At 45.3% G+C, this 17,447-nt stretch overlaps 1 protein-coding gene across 1 annotated transcript; it reads right to left on the bottom strand.

Annotated features, from left to right (window-relative positions):
• Positions 1–1,159: 1,159 nt before the first annotated feature.
• LOC103058479 (nuclear envelope pore membrane protein POM 121C) lies at positions 1,160–16,199 on the bottom strand. The gene is made up of 13 exons (XM_007436886.3): positions 15,691–16,199; positions 13,659–13,874; positions 13,015–13,182; positions 11,709–11,789; positions 10,972–11,146; positions 9,670–9,782; positions 8,598–8,668; positions 7,836–7,960; positions 7,384–7,486; positions 6,960–7,133; positions 3,228–4,955; positions 2,361–2,486; positions 1,160–1,954 (listed from the first exon to the last, which is right to left on the bottom strand). Exons 1-13 carry the CDS (start codon positions 16,188–16,190, stop codon positions 1,860–1,862), a joined length of 3,675 nt encoding a protein of 1,224 aa, XP_007436948.2. The 5' UTR covers positions 16,191–16,199; the 3' UTR covers positions 1,160–1,859.
• Between the last annotated feature and the right edge of the window lie 1,248 nt (positions 16,200–17,447).

Raw genomic sequence — 17,447 nt, 5'->3', positions numbered from 1 at the left:
GAGATCACAGAAGCGGCCGTTCTTTTACTAGCCATACATCTGCTTTCCCTCCAAATGACAAGCACTGATCCAGACTCTCCTTCCCAGCACCGCTTAAACGTGCAAGAGCTCTCAAGCATTATGGAACAGACTGAGCCATACTCACATTATTAAACGAACACATGAAACACTGACCTGTGAAGCCCGAGGGGGGTGTGGCAAGAAAGCAGATGCTCCCCCCACTTCCCTATAAGCCCTGTTGTCTCATAACAGCACAGGCAAATTGCTAATGAACAACTTTGTACTTTCACACCTCTATGAACCAAGCTTGAAGGAATTTAAAGGCAATTTAGCTTAAATATAAAAATAAAGTTTCACTTTGTTAAAAAATGTTTAAATATTTTTTTAAATTTAGAATTAGGCAGGCTCACGCACACACTCACACCACTGGCAGCTGGCCTGACTCTTCCAAGAGCAAAGTTGGCTGAGGAACCATTTTTGTTGCCGAGCTGCTTGTCTACCGCAATGGCTGACTGCTGTGATTCAAGCTCTTTTGAGTTGGGAAAAAAAAAAATCAGATTTCAGCCAGAGCCCCACAGGGCTTAAGATTTTACTCTTCCACCACAGAAATGTTGTTCCTCCCTACTCCGAGGCCCAGCACAGAATAAGAACTTTCCACAAGGTCCTGGAGCCACAAAGCATCAGGGAGGTGGCCTTTCCTGCCTTCCTCTGAAGGTCTTGGCTACAGACCCAAGTTGGCACTTCCAGCCTTCCAAGCAGAAGTCTTCACACTTCAGTTCATTCAGCACATGTAGCCATGCAGTGACTGTCCACACCCAATTAAGCAGGGTTCGTCTCCGTTGGAGACAGGCACCCTGAAAAATGTTTACAACAAGTCCGGCATTACCAACATGCCGCCACGCATACAATTCAATTCTTCCTCCAAACTCAATTCACAGAGCAATAAAAAAAAAGAACACAAACATACTGTGAGCAAAACACAGACATTTGAAAGGGGGGAGGGCAGGGGGAAAGGAAAGGCTGCATAACTGAAAAGCAGCAGTGGTGAGTGGCATTGTCTCCCTCGCCAGATGCTCACGGAGCAGCATACAAGTGAGGGAGATCCCTCTGGACCTCTGATTCTAAGACATTTCTCCAGGTTTCTTCTTTATTTGTCACATTTATATAGCCACCCATCTCACACAAAGCGACTCTGGGTAGCGTTCAGGTTCAACCACTTCTCTGTTGTTAGGCTCTGTAGCCACAGCTAACAACGATTAGCGTTCCAACTCAGAGCCAAGATAAAATCACATGAAGCCAGAAGCCTTGGCAAGACGGTGGCTATCCCAATGGGACAGAGGGGTCTTACCTTGGACTAGGTTTTGATGGGAATTTGGATCAAGGATGCCCTGAAGATTCCCTGGAAAAGGCTTCCAATGAGGGAAGAAATTGAGGACGGGAACTAACGGTTGGTTTCAGTCAGAAACATTTAGATGGCTGCAAGCCAAACACTTTCCCCAACACCCTACTCCCTTCACTAGGCAGCCAAAAAGGAATGAAGTTAAGGTCAGAGAAAGAAGGGAAGATTAATGGGAGAGGTCCACATGGAGAAGGGAAAATAGAGGATATGTACAAATTTTTCATCCAGACTCAGCCATAGACTGTTCAAGTAAAAAGGGCTTGGTTTCTCCTATCCCATTCGAAGGGGTAAAAATCACTCTGATCCAGAATAGCTTCCTGTGGTTGTTACAGAGAAGAGACTCCCAGGACAGTCCCGCCGAGGATGTACACCAGAATAAGTCTTCCTTGCGTTGTATGACTAGGAGGGTCTGTCAGCAGATCAACTGGGAGTTGAAGTCCAGGCAGGAAGCTGCTCCTGGTTACTTTTTACGAGTGTGCTGCCTCCGGGCCTGCAGCCGTTGGCGGGCTCCTGTCTTGGATCCGGCTCCAATGGAGAAGGTGGGTGTTGCTGGCCCTGGAGGGGGACAGAGAAGCAAAAGGTCTTTCTTTGGTCTTTCCCACAGAGACTGTTAGGGCACAGCAAGTAAGTCAAATGGCTTGGGGGGGGGGTGTAACCTGCTACTCATAGGTGATTTTCAGTCCCTGGACCCTTCTGAAGAATGTGCCATCTAAGTTTGGCAACATCACTTTATTTGGTGACAATGTTTTTGGATTTAGAACTATAATAATGTCAAGCCTTCCTTATTTTAACACACCTATTTTATTTTAAATCTCCTCACCCCCAGACCCGCAAAACAAAACAACATTGTTCTCCAGTGATTTCACTATTTCACTGTGATCCCTGCAGCTCTAGATGTTGCAAAAAGACCGCCCATCTTGCAATACAAAGGCCTCCTGCCCATCAACTTTCAAACTCTTACCAAAAGCAGCAGGTGCCATTCCTCCAAAGGTGGGGGTGATGGGTGTTCCAAAGGAAAGGTTGCAGCTCCCTACTGTGCCACCACCTGGTGCAGGTGTACTTTGTCCAAATGTGGGGGTGGGAGTTCCTAAACCACAAAATAGTAGCAAGGTTAAGTTCCTACTAGAGGATGAATTCACATTAATGAGAAACAAGATGACAATCCCTGCTCTTTACTATTGTCAGGCACACAAGAATGACAGAAACCACTTTCTCTGGATGTTTTGTATTGGGGGAACACCAAAGGGGTCTATCAGCCCCTTACTCCCTTCTCCATTCTACTTTCCTCTAAAAATCAGCCAAGGAGCAGGCACTGTCAACCCAGAAATCCCTGCCTTTTATTCATTTTATTTCCTCACACGCAACTTGGTCCAATCTATGGCTACCTAAGTTGGGCTCAAGTCTCATTATCTCAATCACCTACACTTGAAGCGAACTGTCAATGTTTGTTGCAATGAGCACAGAGAAACAGATAGGGCTGGAGGAACTGAGACTTGGATTTAGGGGACAGAATGGAAACAGAACCTGGTCAGAGCTGAAAAAATCTTCATCTGTATGCATCTTCCTGAGCAGAGATATGAATTCACATACTCTCAATGGCTGCAAATATAAAGCTAGGACTTTTAGATCATGGCCTAGGAATCAAAACAGCCCATAAGAATAGGGAAACTAGAAAATAGCAATGTCAAGTGTACTATGCTTCTCTTATAACCCATTTTGAAGATAGCCAATCCCCCCAAAAGAATGAGTAGGGATGCTGTTTTGTCAGGTCCATCCTGCTCTCCTGCCAGAGACTGAACAAGCAGGAGGCCAAGCAAAGGCAACTCACCTCCGAATGCTGGCTTGCTCTCAGGTGTGCTTGGGATGCTGAAAGCAAAGGCAGAGTTTTGGTTCTGGGCACCCAGAGGGTTTTGTGCCAAGGAAGTTCCAAAGGGTGTCACTCCCTCTGCAGCTCCGCTCTGCCCACTGCCAAAACTGAATCCAACCGTAGGCACTCCTGTGCCGGTAGCATTGGCACCAACGCCAAAGGCGCTGCCTGCTACCCCTGGCTGATTCGACACCCCAAAGGTGAATGGAGCTGGGGCTGAACCTCCAAATACAGAGCTTCCTGTGCTGCTGCTCGTAGTCTGAGTGCTGGACGTGGTGGCTGTCCCAAAGGAAAAGATGGACGACGCAACTCCAAATGCTGGCTGGGAAGTACTTTTGGCTCCAAAGGATGTCAAAGGACTGGGCCCTCCAAAAGGGGTCTGCGTAGTGCTACCAAACGCTGTCTGGGCTGCAGGTTGGGCTACTGAGCCAGTGAAGCTGAAAGGAGTCCCAAAGTTCAGTGGTCCTGCTGCTGGTGGCTTGAGAGCTGCTGGCTGGCCCTCAGGGACACCTGCATCAAAAGCCAGCTGACTTGTGACTGCGGGATATGGAGGGGGTGGTTTTGAGGCAGCCCCAAAGGTGCCGCTGAATGCAGAGGTGCAGGACCCAAATGTCAGTGGAGGCTGTGTGGTGGCTGATGGTGCTGAAGAGGCCTGCGTGGAACTGTTGCTGCTGCCACTAAAAATGCTGAAGCAAGTACTGGTGGTGGTGGCGGCGGCAGCAGCGGCGGCAGCAGCAGCAATGCTGGGAACAGGCTCAGTGGTGCTGGAAGGTGCCAAGAGATTGACAGTGGGGCCTGTGGGTGCAGCTTGCTTGCCAAATTGGAAAAGAGGCATGGCAGCTGTGCTGGCATTGGGCACAGCCCCAAAGAGCAAGGGCTGGGATGCCAATGTGGAGGCAACCGTGGCAGTAGTGGCACTGCTGCTGCTGCTGGGGGTAGCGGCAGAGGATGGAATGCCAGGCCCAAAACTGAACACTGGTTTGCTCATGGAGACAAACGTCACACTTGCTGTTCCAGGGGGTGACACTGAGGTGGTCATAGTGGCTTCCGAGAGAACAGGGAACCCTAAACTGCTGGAGGCATTAACGGCAGGAAGCCCAGATGATGCTGCCGGCTGAGGAGACTGACTGAATGTGAAGGGAGAAGATGACGCAGTTGTAGGCAGAACAGTCGTTGCCGGTGTGGACAGCGATCCAAAGATGGGTTTGAATGTGCTGCTGGGAGGGACAGGAGGTGCCAAAGAAGGCGTAGTCTCAGATGGCACAGTGGCAGGAACCACTGAGGTGCTGCTTGTGGAGAAGCCAAAGTTGTCACTTTTTGCTGGGCTGCCAAACACTGGTTTGAAAACAGGCACTGTACTGGGTGCAGAAGAAGATGGTGTCGTTGCAGCTGGGGGTTTGTCGGCTGGAGGACTGGTGAGGATCCCAAAGAGGATGCTCGGCTTTGGAGCAGACGAGGGCCTGGCTGGAGTGTGGCCCAGATCAGAAGAAGCTGTCACCACACTGTCTGTGCTGCTAGTGGGCAGGGCAGTGCCTGAAGAAGGAGCAGCAGCAGACAGGGAAACAGGTACGTTGAGCGTCAGAGGCTTCGCTACCTCAGGAGATGTCACCGGCACAGAGGAGCTCGAATCCAATGAGGCAGAGAAGGCTGGTATCTGAGGAGTCTCTGCAGCCCCTGGAACTGTATTGGCTGGGGTAGAGGGAAGGAAAAATTTGAGAAAACACTACATTACTGTACTCAGGAGGAGACACTGTTCCACAGTAAATAGTTACTCATTTACAGTGGTACCTCGGGTTACGAACGCCTCTGCTTACGAACTTTTCGGGTTACGACCACCTCTGGCCACAAAAATTTACCTCGGTTTGCAAACTCCGCCTCAGGGTATGAACCGGATCCGCGGCCATTTTCCACCGTGCCACGTGGTCCGCGGCCATTTTCTGCCCGTGCCACGTGGTCCGCGGCCATTTTCCGCCTGTACCACGTGGTCTGCGGCCATTTTTCCGCCCGTGCCACATGGTCCGTGGCTGTTTTTCCGCCCTGCCGTGCGGTCCGCGGCCGTTTTTCCGCCCTGCCGCGCGGTCCGTGGCCATTTTTCTGCCCGTGCCACGTGGTTCGTGGCCGTTTTTCCGCCCTGCCACGTGGTCCGCGGCCATTTTTCTGCCCTTGATGCGTGGTCCGCGGACGCCGGAACGGATTAACGGTAATTACATTGAACCTTATGGGAAAATTTGCTTCGGGTTGCGAACAAATCGGGTTGCGACCAGAGTCATGGAACGGATTAAATTCGTAACCCGAGGTACCACTATATTTATATTAGACAATCTGGAATACTTAAATGTTCTCTTCCCTCCTCCTCTTCTCTATTTACTGCAGAATAGAATTTGTTTCATTTTTGTATATGCAGAGAAAAAGGGTGATATTCCTACCCTGAAACAATCCAACTGTCATTACAACCAGGGGAGAAGTTCAAGAATTAAATCTCTACCTTGGGAGAAATTCAAAGCTGGATACATCAAAAAGGCAAAAATATTCTGGACTTACTGTCCAGCATGGATGGAGGGTAAGGAATATTTCTTTAGGCTGCACGATAAACATTTCAGAATCTATCTTATCCTCTCTTGTCTAATGTAGGCCATTTTGCTTGCTAATCCCCAGAAAATGGTCTGCAACAGTCAGCTATTTGGCATTCAGGAGCTAGCTTAACAGGATTACACATATCTAATCAGAAATTCCTCTTCAGATAATAAACAGAAAGGAATAGATGAAATGATGGTTATAATTCTGTAAAACTGAACATTAAAAAACATATTTAAGGATTTTCCAAATTGCTCTAAATGTCTCCTGAAAAAGGACATGCTCCAACCATTTAAAAGAAAACCAACAAATGGACTGAATAGGCCCCAGGAGGAGGGAATTTCTCAAAAGTAGAAAACTCTGCTTCAAAGCTGGCAAGATGCCAGGCCTGTGGAGTTCCACAGTATCTCCACAACGTAAGTGGAGACCTGGGTCCAGGGGAAAGTCTGGATTCTAGTCTCCAAATACTCCAGTAGGCCAGATGAGCTCCAATGCTTTTCCCTTAATAACTGGGAAAAATATTTTTGAACAAAAAGAATATTTTTCTTTATGAAGGAGGTGAGGAGCAATCTTTTTTCTGGATGGAAAAAAGCATACTAGTCAGTTTAAATTGCCTCTGCCTTTTCCCTTTAGCTCAAGAGGGGAAAGGAAGGCCTCGTTGGTCAGTCTGTGAGCTGAATAGTTTCTGCATTATAAATGCAAAGAATTCATAAATTTATGGGACCATCTGATTTTTTTAAGGTGAGCTTTAAGGCTATAAAGTTCAGCCTGCTTCTGGATCTTTGGAAAGGAAGAGCGGGAAGCAAGATACTGTATTTTGAATCCTGTTCAGGACAAAATTTGAAAAAAAGCGTTTTAATGGAATCATCTATAATATTTTAATGAACATAAAACTCCTAACCCTACCCATCTCTAGGATCATCAGATGAGACCTAGATTACTTACAGAAATCCTAGTCCTTGTTCCCCTGCATTCTTCGTCAATGTCAATTCTACAGGAAGCTGATAAATACTTAAGAACAGCTTCAGATCCACCAACCTCAGAGCATAGACCGTTATCACACTCAAACGTTCTTCACAGGCAGCCAATGAATGTCCCTTTCCCTCTGAAACTGCTCACCTGCTTGTACTGAAGAGCTCTTTACATCTTGCATCTTCTTCAGGCTCTCCAGAAGAGGATTGGTTGTTGCAGTAGAGACGGGCAATGATACGGGGGTTGGCTTGCCAGATATCAGGGAAAAGTTCAAGGTTTGGGGTGAAGAGGTGGTCTCCACAGGTGGGCTTGGAGTGGAATCTGTTGGGAAAACCATCAGAGCTTTCCGGCAATTGTAAGGTCACAAGAGTCCATTATCTAGCATCTGCTGACATGAAAGCCAACTAATGTATCTGTGACTAACAAGAGCCAACAGAACAAGCAAAAGAGACATTTTGAGACCTGCACAGAAAGAGTCATCATCATTAGCCACTTTTAGTTTGTATAAATCTCCTATTCTTGGAGTAGACTCTCAAAGGACAGCTTAGAGCAGGCAAGAGGTATCACCTACCAATGTTCTCTTCCAAGATTTTGTTGAACCACTGTAATGTTGCTTTCTTCTCGGCATCCAAGTCCTCTGGGGTGACTGGATAGCCCAGCTGAGGTGGTGGAGGCTGCCAAGAAAACAACATTTTAAGTATTTGTTCTGAATGAGCAAAAGAGCACTGTCATAAAATAGCACCACACAAAAGACAGAGGTATTCTTCCCTTAGCTCTGAGAATGTATAAATAAATCCAAAGATTACATGACTTTAATGCTTCCCACTTTTTTCTCAGGCATCAAGGCATGTGGCATGCTTAGCAGCACCCATCCTACTCAATTTAACTATCTTGTCTTCTTGGCTGGATAGCTTATCACCAGCCATATGGTGTCTTCCGTATGTCAGCCCAACTATGTGCCCAACATTTCTTGCTCCTGGAAAAAAGGAGGAAGGAAAGAAAGCAGTCACTGAAGAGATATACCAAGGTGAAATTATCTCCATGATGAGCTGAAAGTAGCTGAATCTTCCGCTTGCGCTTGCCATTGCTTCCTGATGAAGATAGTGAAGTCACATAGTTGCGTTTATTCTGCAAGGGTGATTCTGAAACTAGAGAAGGAGACCACAGTTGACAAGATATGCATGTGGTTGCCCAATCAGAAGCAGCTCAGGCTTCTGCAGTAGTAATTATCCGTGTCTAAATACAACATCTTTAAAGGCTTTAAAAAATAGATAGGCATAATGTGAACACAGAAGCTACAGAAAAATAAACAGGAATAAGCTGGGCTGATACATTGTAAGAATATTTTTATGACTCAGTATTAACTAAAATTTCAATATTTCCTCCAGAGACCTCAAGATAGTCTGTAAGTTGTTTTTAATAGAGCCTCCCAACTGATTAGAAAACATGCAACAGAGAAAAAAAGATATATAGCTAAGACCGCTTAGCAACATAGGCTTGAAATACTGAAACACCACTTTGCTGCTATTGCATAGATATGACTTTTTTTTCATTCTGAGCAGCTGTAAAATCATCACAATCCATCTGTGTAAAAGTCATTCTAAAGCAGACTGCTGTGAAACAGACATTTTCCCCCTTACCCACAATGAGATCTTTCTTTCTTTCTTTCTTTCTTTCTTTCTTTTTTGTTTAGGATCCTCACATCATACCCCAGACTCAATGCTGCACCTCAGTCTTGCTCCCCATTTCTTCTTGGCACATCTCATCCCCATCCCTTCCACTTACTCTTTTCTTCCTGCATCTCTTTGTCTGCTGTCACGGGCGTTTGTGTGTTGGATTTCTGAGGCTCTTCTTCGCTGTAGCACAGGAGAACGCAAGTGAGATATGATGCTTAAGCTCTTCTTCTTTCAGGGTGGGAAGATTTGCAGAGGGGCAGTCTGAGGTGGGAGGAAGACCTGCTTCCCTCATCTCTACCATTTTTCCTCCCATGGACTACTGTCACTCATTTCATGGCCAATAGTTGGCCATCTGCCCTTTGGATGATTTGAGGAGATTTTCAGGGCCCCTGTGGTCACCTGAGTGTGTTGCCCTAGTGACAAAAAATTCCAGGCAACAGATTGCAAGGACAACAGCCCAATTCACTGCACATCTTCATTCACTGCCTAAAGCACTCTTTCAATTTGTCTAATGGTCAGGTTAACTTTGGAGATGCAGTTTGGTCAAATGTCATGGAAAATGCTTTCTATACACTTTTGGAATTCCAAATGTTTTTAATGGTCAGCTTTCTTTTCGATAAATACATACCCCACCCCCCAAAAAACTAGTCAGGATCTTGCCTATTAAAGACCACATGCAAACCTTGCCCTTCCTTGCAGAAGAGTGATCTCTTTTCAGGAGACCTTTAAATGCAGGAAAGATTTCTTTGTTCAACTTCACCAGTGAAACAAGAGAAGGGAGGAATCATGTACTGTAGATATATCTATAGAAAGCTAGTCTGGTGTAGTGGTTAAGGCATCAGGCTAGAAACTGGGAGACCATGAGTTCTAGTCCTGCTTTAGGCACAAAGTGAACTGCTGACCTTGGGCCAGACACTCACTCTCAGCCCTAGGAAGCAGGCAATGGCAAATCATTTCTGAAATCTTGCCAAGAAAACTGCAGGGATTTGTCCAGGCAGTCAACAGGAGTCAACAGTGACTTGAAAGCGCACGCACACACACACACAAGATATGTCTATGGAAACCAAAGTATCTATCAGAAAGAGGATTTGAAGGAATTGCATTATACTTGATCCTTCTAGCTTCTGATAACCATAAGAAGACTACAGAATATCAGAAGGGTAAAGAAAAACCGCACTTACGTGATGCTGGAGCTGGGATATCTTGCTTTCTTGTTAGGCCTTTCAGGTGTTTGAGACCGAGAAGATGCTGGGCTGGAAAGAGGAGAGGTACTTGGCCCCCTTCTCTTCCAGAGCTGAAGGAAAGAAAATGAAGCAAGAAGTATTATTAGGAACAAGAAGAATCTCTTCGGTACTCTACTTAGGTCCTAAGCAGAGAATCTATATGGTTAGGAAGTTAATGTAGCCTCTTTTGAAACCTATTTACACAGGAGGTGAATGGCACAAAGAATCTTCCGTGATTAAATGCTGCCATCTAAAACTTACACACTTATAATAAACTTATTCAAGAATCACTTATGCCACATTTATTCTTGAAACCCTGTCCAATCACTGGCCTCTGTGACATTGTTGCTCTACCAGGCTCCCCAACTCAGCTGTATCTCTTTGTTTCAATCTCTCAGTAGTCTCTGCCTGGACAGATTGGCATCCAGCATGCTTATTCATTTTGGTGAGAAAGTTTAGACTCACTCCTGTGAGAAGTCTGCTTGAGTATAGCCATAGCAGCTTGCTACCTTCAGGCTTTGTAGAACTGTCAGCCACTGCTAGGATTTGCTGGCCATTTGATTCTAACAGGCTCTTCTAATTCCCTCTGTTGCTTGCAAAATTCCTGATAATTTTCTGCACTGGCTGGCTACTCCACTCTTACTATTTGGATGGATACGTGATGAAGATATCGTCCAGGTAGGAACATCCACAAGTGCCCTGCAGATTCAGCTGGGACTGTCAAAAGTCACAAGGATCTTAGTAAACAACCTGGATGACAATTATCAGACTGAATGAAAGGATTTTATAGTGTTACTTGCAGCATACAAACTAGTAGCAGGGTTTGTACACCTCTGACAAATCTACCAACTAAGAAGCCAACTCCAGACCCTCTTCTGACAACTTCCATTCCTATGCCATATCAGATTCCATGAAAAACTTGGACTGAATTCAGACAGACCGTATTACAACCATTTACGAAAACTGGCAAACTAAACTTCATTGATCTGCAGTCATAACATATATTTTTACATTTTAAGAGACAAGTCCCTTTGTTGCCATATTTATTCTTCTAATTTGAGAACAAACAGAGAAGTTAATATTTGTATGCAGATGATCAAGTTTTGTTTAAGAAAGAAGAAGAGAATAGCAAGTTACTATCGCATCTTTGCTTCTTAGAGGGCTCACTAGGAATCTTTTGAGAATCACAATTTCGCCTACAACTGGGAAAATACCTACACTGTCTCACGCATTAAGGGAGCTAGTCATCTAACAGCGTACCTGTGAGAGACCTCTGGTGGAGCTGTATGAGCTGGCAATAGCATTGCGGATAGAGCTTGGTATTCCACCCACAGACAGACTATTCACAGAACTGAGGGAAGAGGTGCGCGATCTCTTAGAGGAGCAATCTTCTAGGCAGTGGGAAGAAAGGAGTCCCCGCTTCAGAGACCCAGGCCTGGGAAAAGAGGCAGAGGTTATAGGTATGCTGCAAGACAATTTGGAAGAAGCACAACTTCCAAAGTGCAGTGAAGGAACCTATCTTGTTTCTTGTGGTTTACAAGCACAAAGTATACACAATATATTTCCAGGAGAGCCAAACTGGAATCCTCTCTCCAGGAAAATGATGTCCTCCTCTTCTCGGAATGATGTTCCAGCTTTCAGAGGCCCATTTATCTAACCCACAGGAGACCACCTTCTGTTACATAGCTTCAAAGCTACAGAATGCACTCCCCCAAGAGCTGTATTTGGCTCCCGCTCCTAACTTTAAAAGATCTGTGAAGCTACATCTCTTTAGCCAGGCATTTAAAAACCAATTCCTTTATTTTGTTTTACCTACTTATCTAATTTAATTTACTTAATTACACACACACTGTAATTCATCTGGATCCTTCAACTGACAGGAGAACCAGCAACTAGGGAGAAAAGGGCTCAAACATTTTCCCCATGTGATCCTCTCTTCTCCAAAACATACACAGGATCATTTGTTAGCATTATAAGGAAAAACATCATGGACTTACTTGGGGACAAGAGATGCAGGTGCTCCATTAGCCACCAAGGGCTCAAATGCCGAATGAGCACTTCCAGTACTATCATGGCGTCTGCAGGAAATAAAAAGATTAAAAGTATGATTTCAGGTGGAAACAAGAGCACATCCCTTCTACCAGCAATCCCAAAGAACTCTGGTCCAACTGGTTCACTATAATGAGGAAGTTCAGTTCCATTCTCAGGCTAGTGTAAAGGAGTAAAGTCACCCATTAAAATTCCATGTCAACCACCAGCACAAAAATAGGGAGGCTGATCAGAGGGAGAGAAAACACATTTTGCCAATTTTTCAAAGGTGAAGCAGAAACTATTCAATGGATTTCAGCTTGAAGGGATCTTACTGTTGTGGCAAGTGGATGTGATGTATTTTTAAAAACGTTATATTTAAACTGTTTTCAAACTTAAAATACCATGAGTAATGGTAGCAGTCCCAGTACTTACCATGGCATCTGCTATATCTCTTCACCCCAGCAAAAAAAAACATTCTCCAGGTATAGCAGCCTTATTGAAAACAGTTTGTACAAAGTCCATGAAACAATCTATTGACTTTATTATACAGATGTCCTAAAATAATCAAAAGATCAGTATGAAGAAATGCAACTGCACTTCTGGAAATGTTATTCATATTCAAAATAAGTTGTTCATTTTCTAGCAAAGAATAAAGATGTCCCAAAAGACATGGGCCCAAATAATTGGTCTAGATATGATAATTTGTTACAGGGAATATTGATCTTAGATGGCTCAAAACCTATAATGAGGTGCACATTTTGTGTACTCATTCCTGCCTGCCTTTGCCATATTTTTCTATTATAAGCATGGTTGCAATATGCTTACAAAGTGTCTGGAGTCAACGAAAGCATGAAGCAATGCTATGGTAACTTACAGAAGATACAGGAGAAGATACTGGTGCAAGCATTCTGATTCTTCTAAGCCCTGTTGCTTGGCTTGCAAGTCCTGACTGAGATATATATAACTTGACTGCATACAAAACTACATGTTTGCTGCAAATCTATTACCTGTTAATAGCTTTGGGGTGCAGACCTTACTAAATGCAGGAAGTTTACAAGGAATATGTAAGAATATTTGTCTTGATCTGAGGATTAAAATATTGAATAACTCCTGTCCCTGTGTAAGCAGTATTGCTACGACCCACCTCAGAAAGTGTTTTGTTCAGATTAACGTATAAGCTTGAGTTCCACTCTTTAAACCAAAGTGTTTAACTACTGTGCTAATTTTCTGGAGACTTGTTCTGCAGCATCCAGAGAGACCATTAGCCATTACCTCTTCTTGTTTTCCTGACCACCTGGAAAGTTCTGGTCCTCCTCTTCTTCCTCCACAGCTCTCTTCCGGCTCTCTTTGAGAGCATTCAAGACAGTTTCTTTTGCACATGGATCCAGGATAGTGTTAGGTGCTGAAGAGAAAGCCACAGGAGAAACCAACTGCTCCAACCTGTCAGACGAAATAATAGTAGTCACAAGTGTGAATTTACTACCCATATGATATCCCAGGAGCTAAGTTACTGCACTCCTCACGCCCACTGGACCTCTATCCAATGGGATTCAGTTTGAAAACTGGCTGAATGTAGGCAGCCTGTTCACATCAGCTCAGGATTCACTTGTGACCTCACAAAGCACTTCTAAGGCAATACGATGAGTGATGAAGAAGTCATTTTAGCGCCAAGGATTGTGGAGGCTGATAACAGGAAGAGGAATAGCTCAGTCAGTCCCACCAATCAACTAACCAGGATGTGTTCTAAGTTACTGGGGCACAAGGAAACAACTTAAGAGATTGCCCATCTTTCTACAATATTTACACACATCATCATAAATCAGGAAGAGAAATGAGAGGTGAGATCACTCCAAGAGTCAACCTTCAAGCTTGCAAACCTAAGAACTGCTCAAAAGTGATTACTGAAGCAGACTCACAGTGGGGAACGGCCAATGTTGCTGTCTGGTCGAGCAATCTTCACTGTCACAGGGCTGTGGGCCATGCTAGAATGGTGAATGGATAGCCTGTTTTTCCGCCGATAGCCATCCCAGCAAATTGAAGGTAGGGTTCCCAACGCAGCATACTGGGCCTGCTGGATAGGATAGCGCCGACGAGGAGTGGGCATAAAATGAGTTGATGGACTCAGGTGTTCCCTGGAAAGAGTGGAGAACAAAGCATGTAATCAAGGAAAATGGAGAAATAATTTTAAGCAGCAAGACTTAAGCAGTCACCTGCTGGGGGAGATGGGCGGCATACAAATTTAATAAATAAATAAAATAAATAAGCAAGACTGTTCCTGTAAAAAGTGCCATCAGAAAGGGTATCTCAGACCAATGCATAGTATCCTTTATATTCATTATATTCAGTACTTAGTCTTGTCAGCAATGAATAGATATCACTTCCCATCAGTTCATACTGTAAGTTATTTCAAAGTGCAAATAGAAGATCTAGCATGCTATTCTCATCAACATGAAAATCAATAAATCCAGAAAATGAGAGCACTACAAATCCAAGATGGTTTGCAGCAAACTTCAGCCATAGAATTCATTCACTTATTTTTGAGTTGAATATTTTATTTATATAGACTATTTACTACCTGCCAATTTAAGTGAAAAGTGGATCACCTGAGAATACTGACTTACAATAAGAACAGAACATCTGTCATGCACACACGACACTGCTGTTTACCTCAGCTAATATATTCAGCCTGGCTTACAACCTTGAGAAAAACCTTCATTGTAAGTCACTGACAAGACCCACTTAGATTTCCAGCTCTCTCCCTTCCATCACATCTGGTCTGAATACAATATGAGAAAGGCAGCAAACCTGCCATAGACAAAGCAAGGGAATTTGAGCTTCTCCACCAGGGAAACCCAGAGCACAGATGGAAGAGGAAACTGACAAGAGCTCTGATAAGGCAGTGGTAATGGATGAGGGAAAAGGAGAATGCAGTGCTGAAATCAAGCCAGGTTTAATGATGTCAGAATAAGCTGAGAGATAAAACAACAACAAAACACAATATGATGAAGATGCTGATTTAATTATTCCTCTTCCCCAGGCAGTGTAAAGAAAGCACCCCACCTCCCCAAACCTCTGCTTCTCTTTAGTCCCCAAAACCAAGGTCAAGCAAAACAGTAGCCATCTCTGCCAAGTAGAATGAAACATGCATAGAAGAGGAAGGAAAAGACAAACCAGAAAAGGATGGGAACAGGGAAGTACCTGGCTCTATAACCAGAGGGACAGAATGAAATTGTACCCCCCAAAAAACCCCCCAAAAATCCTAACTACCATTAATTACAGGAAGCCCACAAAAATGGGAGAAGATGCAGAACAGAAAGAACAAAAAGAATGCTGGGTTGAACAGCAGAAAGTAGCCCAACTTTCTACAGGAGAAAGGACTGTAGCTCTCTGAACCTACAGCTTGTTCTTCATGCAAGAGGCCCCACATTTGAGCTCTAGCAAATACTTAGCTAAATTGACTAGCTCAAAATATGTTTTGCTAAGAATTATGAGATATATATATATATATATATATATATATATAAATAAATGAATGAGAGAGTGCTAGCTCAAATTAGAGAATATATATTGTGCAAACATGCGCATGCAGTCTGAATGTATATGGCTACCTTTCCCCATGTACAAGCAGGCGGGAAGAAGGAGAAGAGAAGCAGGTTCTAGCCTTATTTTCTCCAGTGATTCCCTAACCAAGTTTGATGAAAGAGAAAGAATGTCACTGGAATACTGCTGTGTAGCCATGGAAAAAGAAACCTCTATCCAGTCAAGTTTATGCTCCTCTTCCCTTTCACAACTGGAGAGCCCAAAGAACCTTGGCAACATTGCTGCAGTTCCAATTCCATTCTGGAAGCACAGGCATACGAACATGTACAGACTGCAACTGACAGACTCCCAGCAGGGCCCGTCTTTGTAAGAGCTGAAAGGGCAAGGAGCTCCACTCACTTCCCTTACCCGCAAATCTGCCGCCGCCTCCTTTCAGGCACGAGCAGCCCGGGCGAGGAGTAGCTCATGGAGGGCCCCCCGTTGGCGAGGACCGCTTCGCTGCTCTTGGCAGCGAAGGGGGTGCGGTGGGTCAGCAAGGGGGTCCCCCTCCGGTCCTTGCCGCCGCCTAACCCCGAGGAGACTATCCAGGCCCCTGCAGCCGCCGCTGCCACGATCAGGGAGAGCGCCGCTCCAGAGAGGCCCAGCACGAGCACCAGCAAGGAGAGCGACGCTGCTACCAGTCCCGCCGCCGCCGCCAGCACCGCCGCGGGAGAGGCCCAGATTCCCTCCAGGAAGCCGGAACCGGCAGCCACCCTCCTCCTGGCCCGCTGTTGTTGCCGCCCCCGCCGCCGCGACGGAGGCCACCAGCCCCAGCCGGGCGCCGAGCCGCCCCGAGACATCGAGGCCGCGACGCCGCCACGGCCGTCCTCCCTCCTTCCTCTCGCGGTTCCCCCTTCCTTGCCCGGCATGCACCGCGCGCCAGAGACAGCGAGCGAGAGGCAGGCGGGGAGGCGAGCTGGGGTGGGCGTGGCCTCAGGGTTGAAGGAATTAGCGCGAAGGGAAAGGAGGCGTGACTCGTGGCGTCTCGTGGAGGGGGAGGTGCTTGCGGGCACCGCAGAGAGCGAGAGGGAGAGCGGGGGGGGGCGTTTACCGGCTCTTCTCTGAACTGGCTAAGTGACCAAAACGTGGCTTCAGCGTGGCTTCTCTTCCTGCTCGCTTCCTTCTGAAGGAAGGGAAGCAGCAACGCTTGTCACCCTCGATGGCGAAAAAACGGGACTGTACAAGCAGCATCTCTCCGGTCCCTCGCTGGTGTCCGATAGGGAATTCTGGAGTAATAATCCTGTATTTGCTGGAGTAATTCTGGAGTAATAATCCTTTTGAAGGCAAAAGGAGAAGGGGACGGCAGAGGCTGAGATGGTTAGATAGCATCACTGAAGCAATGAGCATGAAACTGAGCAAACTCAGGGAGGCAGTGAAGGACAGGAAGGCCTGGCGCAGTATGGTTCATGGGGTCACGAAGAGTCGGACACGACTTAACGACTGAACAACAGCAATCCTGTATTGTTCCTTCTGAGCTTATAGTATCAGCCAGGGGAGGGTCTTCAACACTTCATATGTATCGGCACAGTTGGCATTTTCAAGGAGGAGTCATGATGTTATTGATGTGGAAGGCACTTCAACTCCTATTCAGGAGTTCTCAAATACAGGCATACCTCCTTTTATTGCACTTTGCCTTAATGCGCTTCGCAAGCATCGCGTTTATCAAACAGCATTTCAAGCTACAGAGAAATATGTCTTGAAGAGTCCATTGATGTGGCAAACTTCATTATTGCCTTATTTTAAGAAATTGCCATAGCCACCCCAACCTTTAGCAACCACCACCCTGATTAGTCAGCAGCCATCAACACTGAAGCAAGACCCTCCACAAGCAAAATATTACGACTCGCTAAAGGCTCAGATGATGATTAGCACTTTTTAGCAATAAAATATTTTTAAGATATGTACATTGTTGGATAATATATGTTGGATAAATGAGAAAGCCAAAGAATGTCAAAAAGAAGTCACTATGTGCTTCATTGATTGTAGAGAGGTCTTCGATTGTATCGATCATGTCAAGCTATGGAAAGTGCTCAGAAAAATGGGAATCCCAGAATATCTCATTGTCTTCATGAGAAACATACAAGTCAGGAAGCCATAGTATGGACAGAACATGGGGAAACAGACTG

The sequence above is a fragment of the Python bivittatus genome, unplaced genomic scaffold (assembly GCF_059951505.1).
Source record: "Python bivittatus isolate LINGU-HERP-01145 unplaced genomic scaffold, Pbiv_v1 ctg000690_np1212, whole genome shotgun sequence".
Classification (NCBI taxonomy): Eukaryota; Metazoa; Chordata; class Lepidosauria; order Squamata; family Pythonidae; genus Python; species Python bivittatus.
This window is presented reverse-complemented; position numbering and strand designations above follow the sequence as displayed.

Bases quoted from the DNA above. Each gene is read 5' to 3' on its own strand.
- LOC103058479 (XM_007436886.3), bottom strand. From the start codon at position 16,190: ATGCCGGGCAAGGAAGGGGGAACCGCGAGAGGAAGGAGGGAGGACGGC. The intron at 13,875-15,690 runs GTAAGGGAAGTG...CACTCTTTCCAG, and splicing joins AGGCGGCGGCAGATTTGCGG to GGAACACCTGAGTCCATCAA. The intron at 13,183-13,658 runs GTGAGTCTGCTT...TTCGTCTGACAG, and splicing joins AACATTGGCCGTTCCCCACT to GTTGGAGCAGTTGGTTTCTC.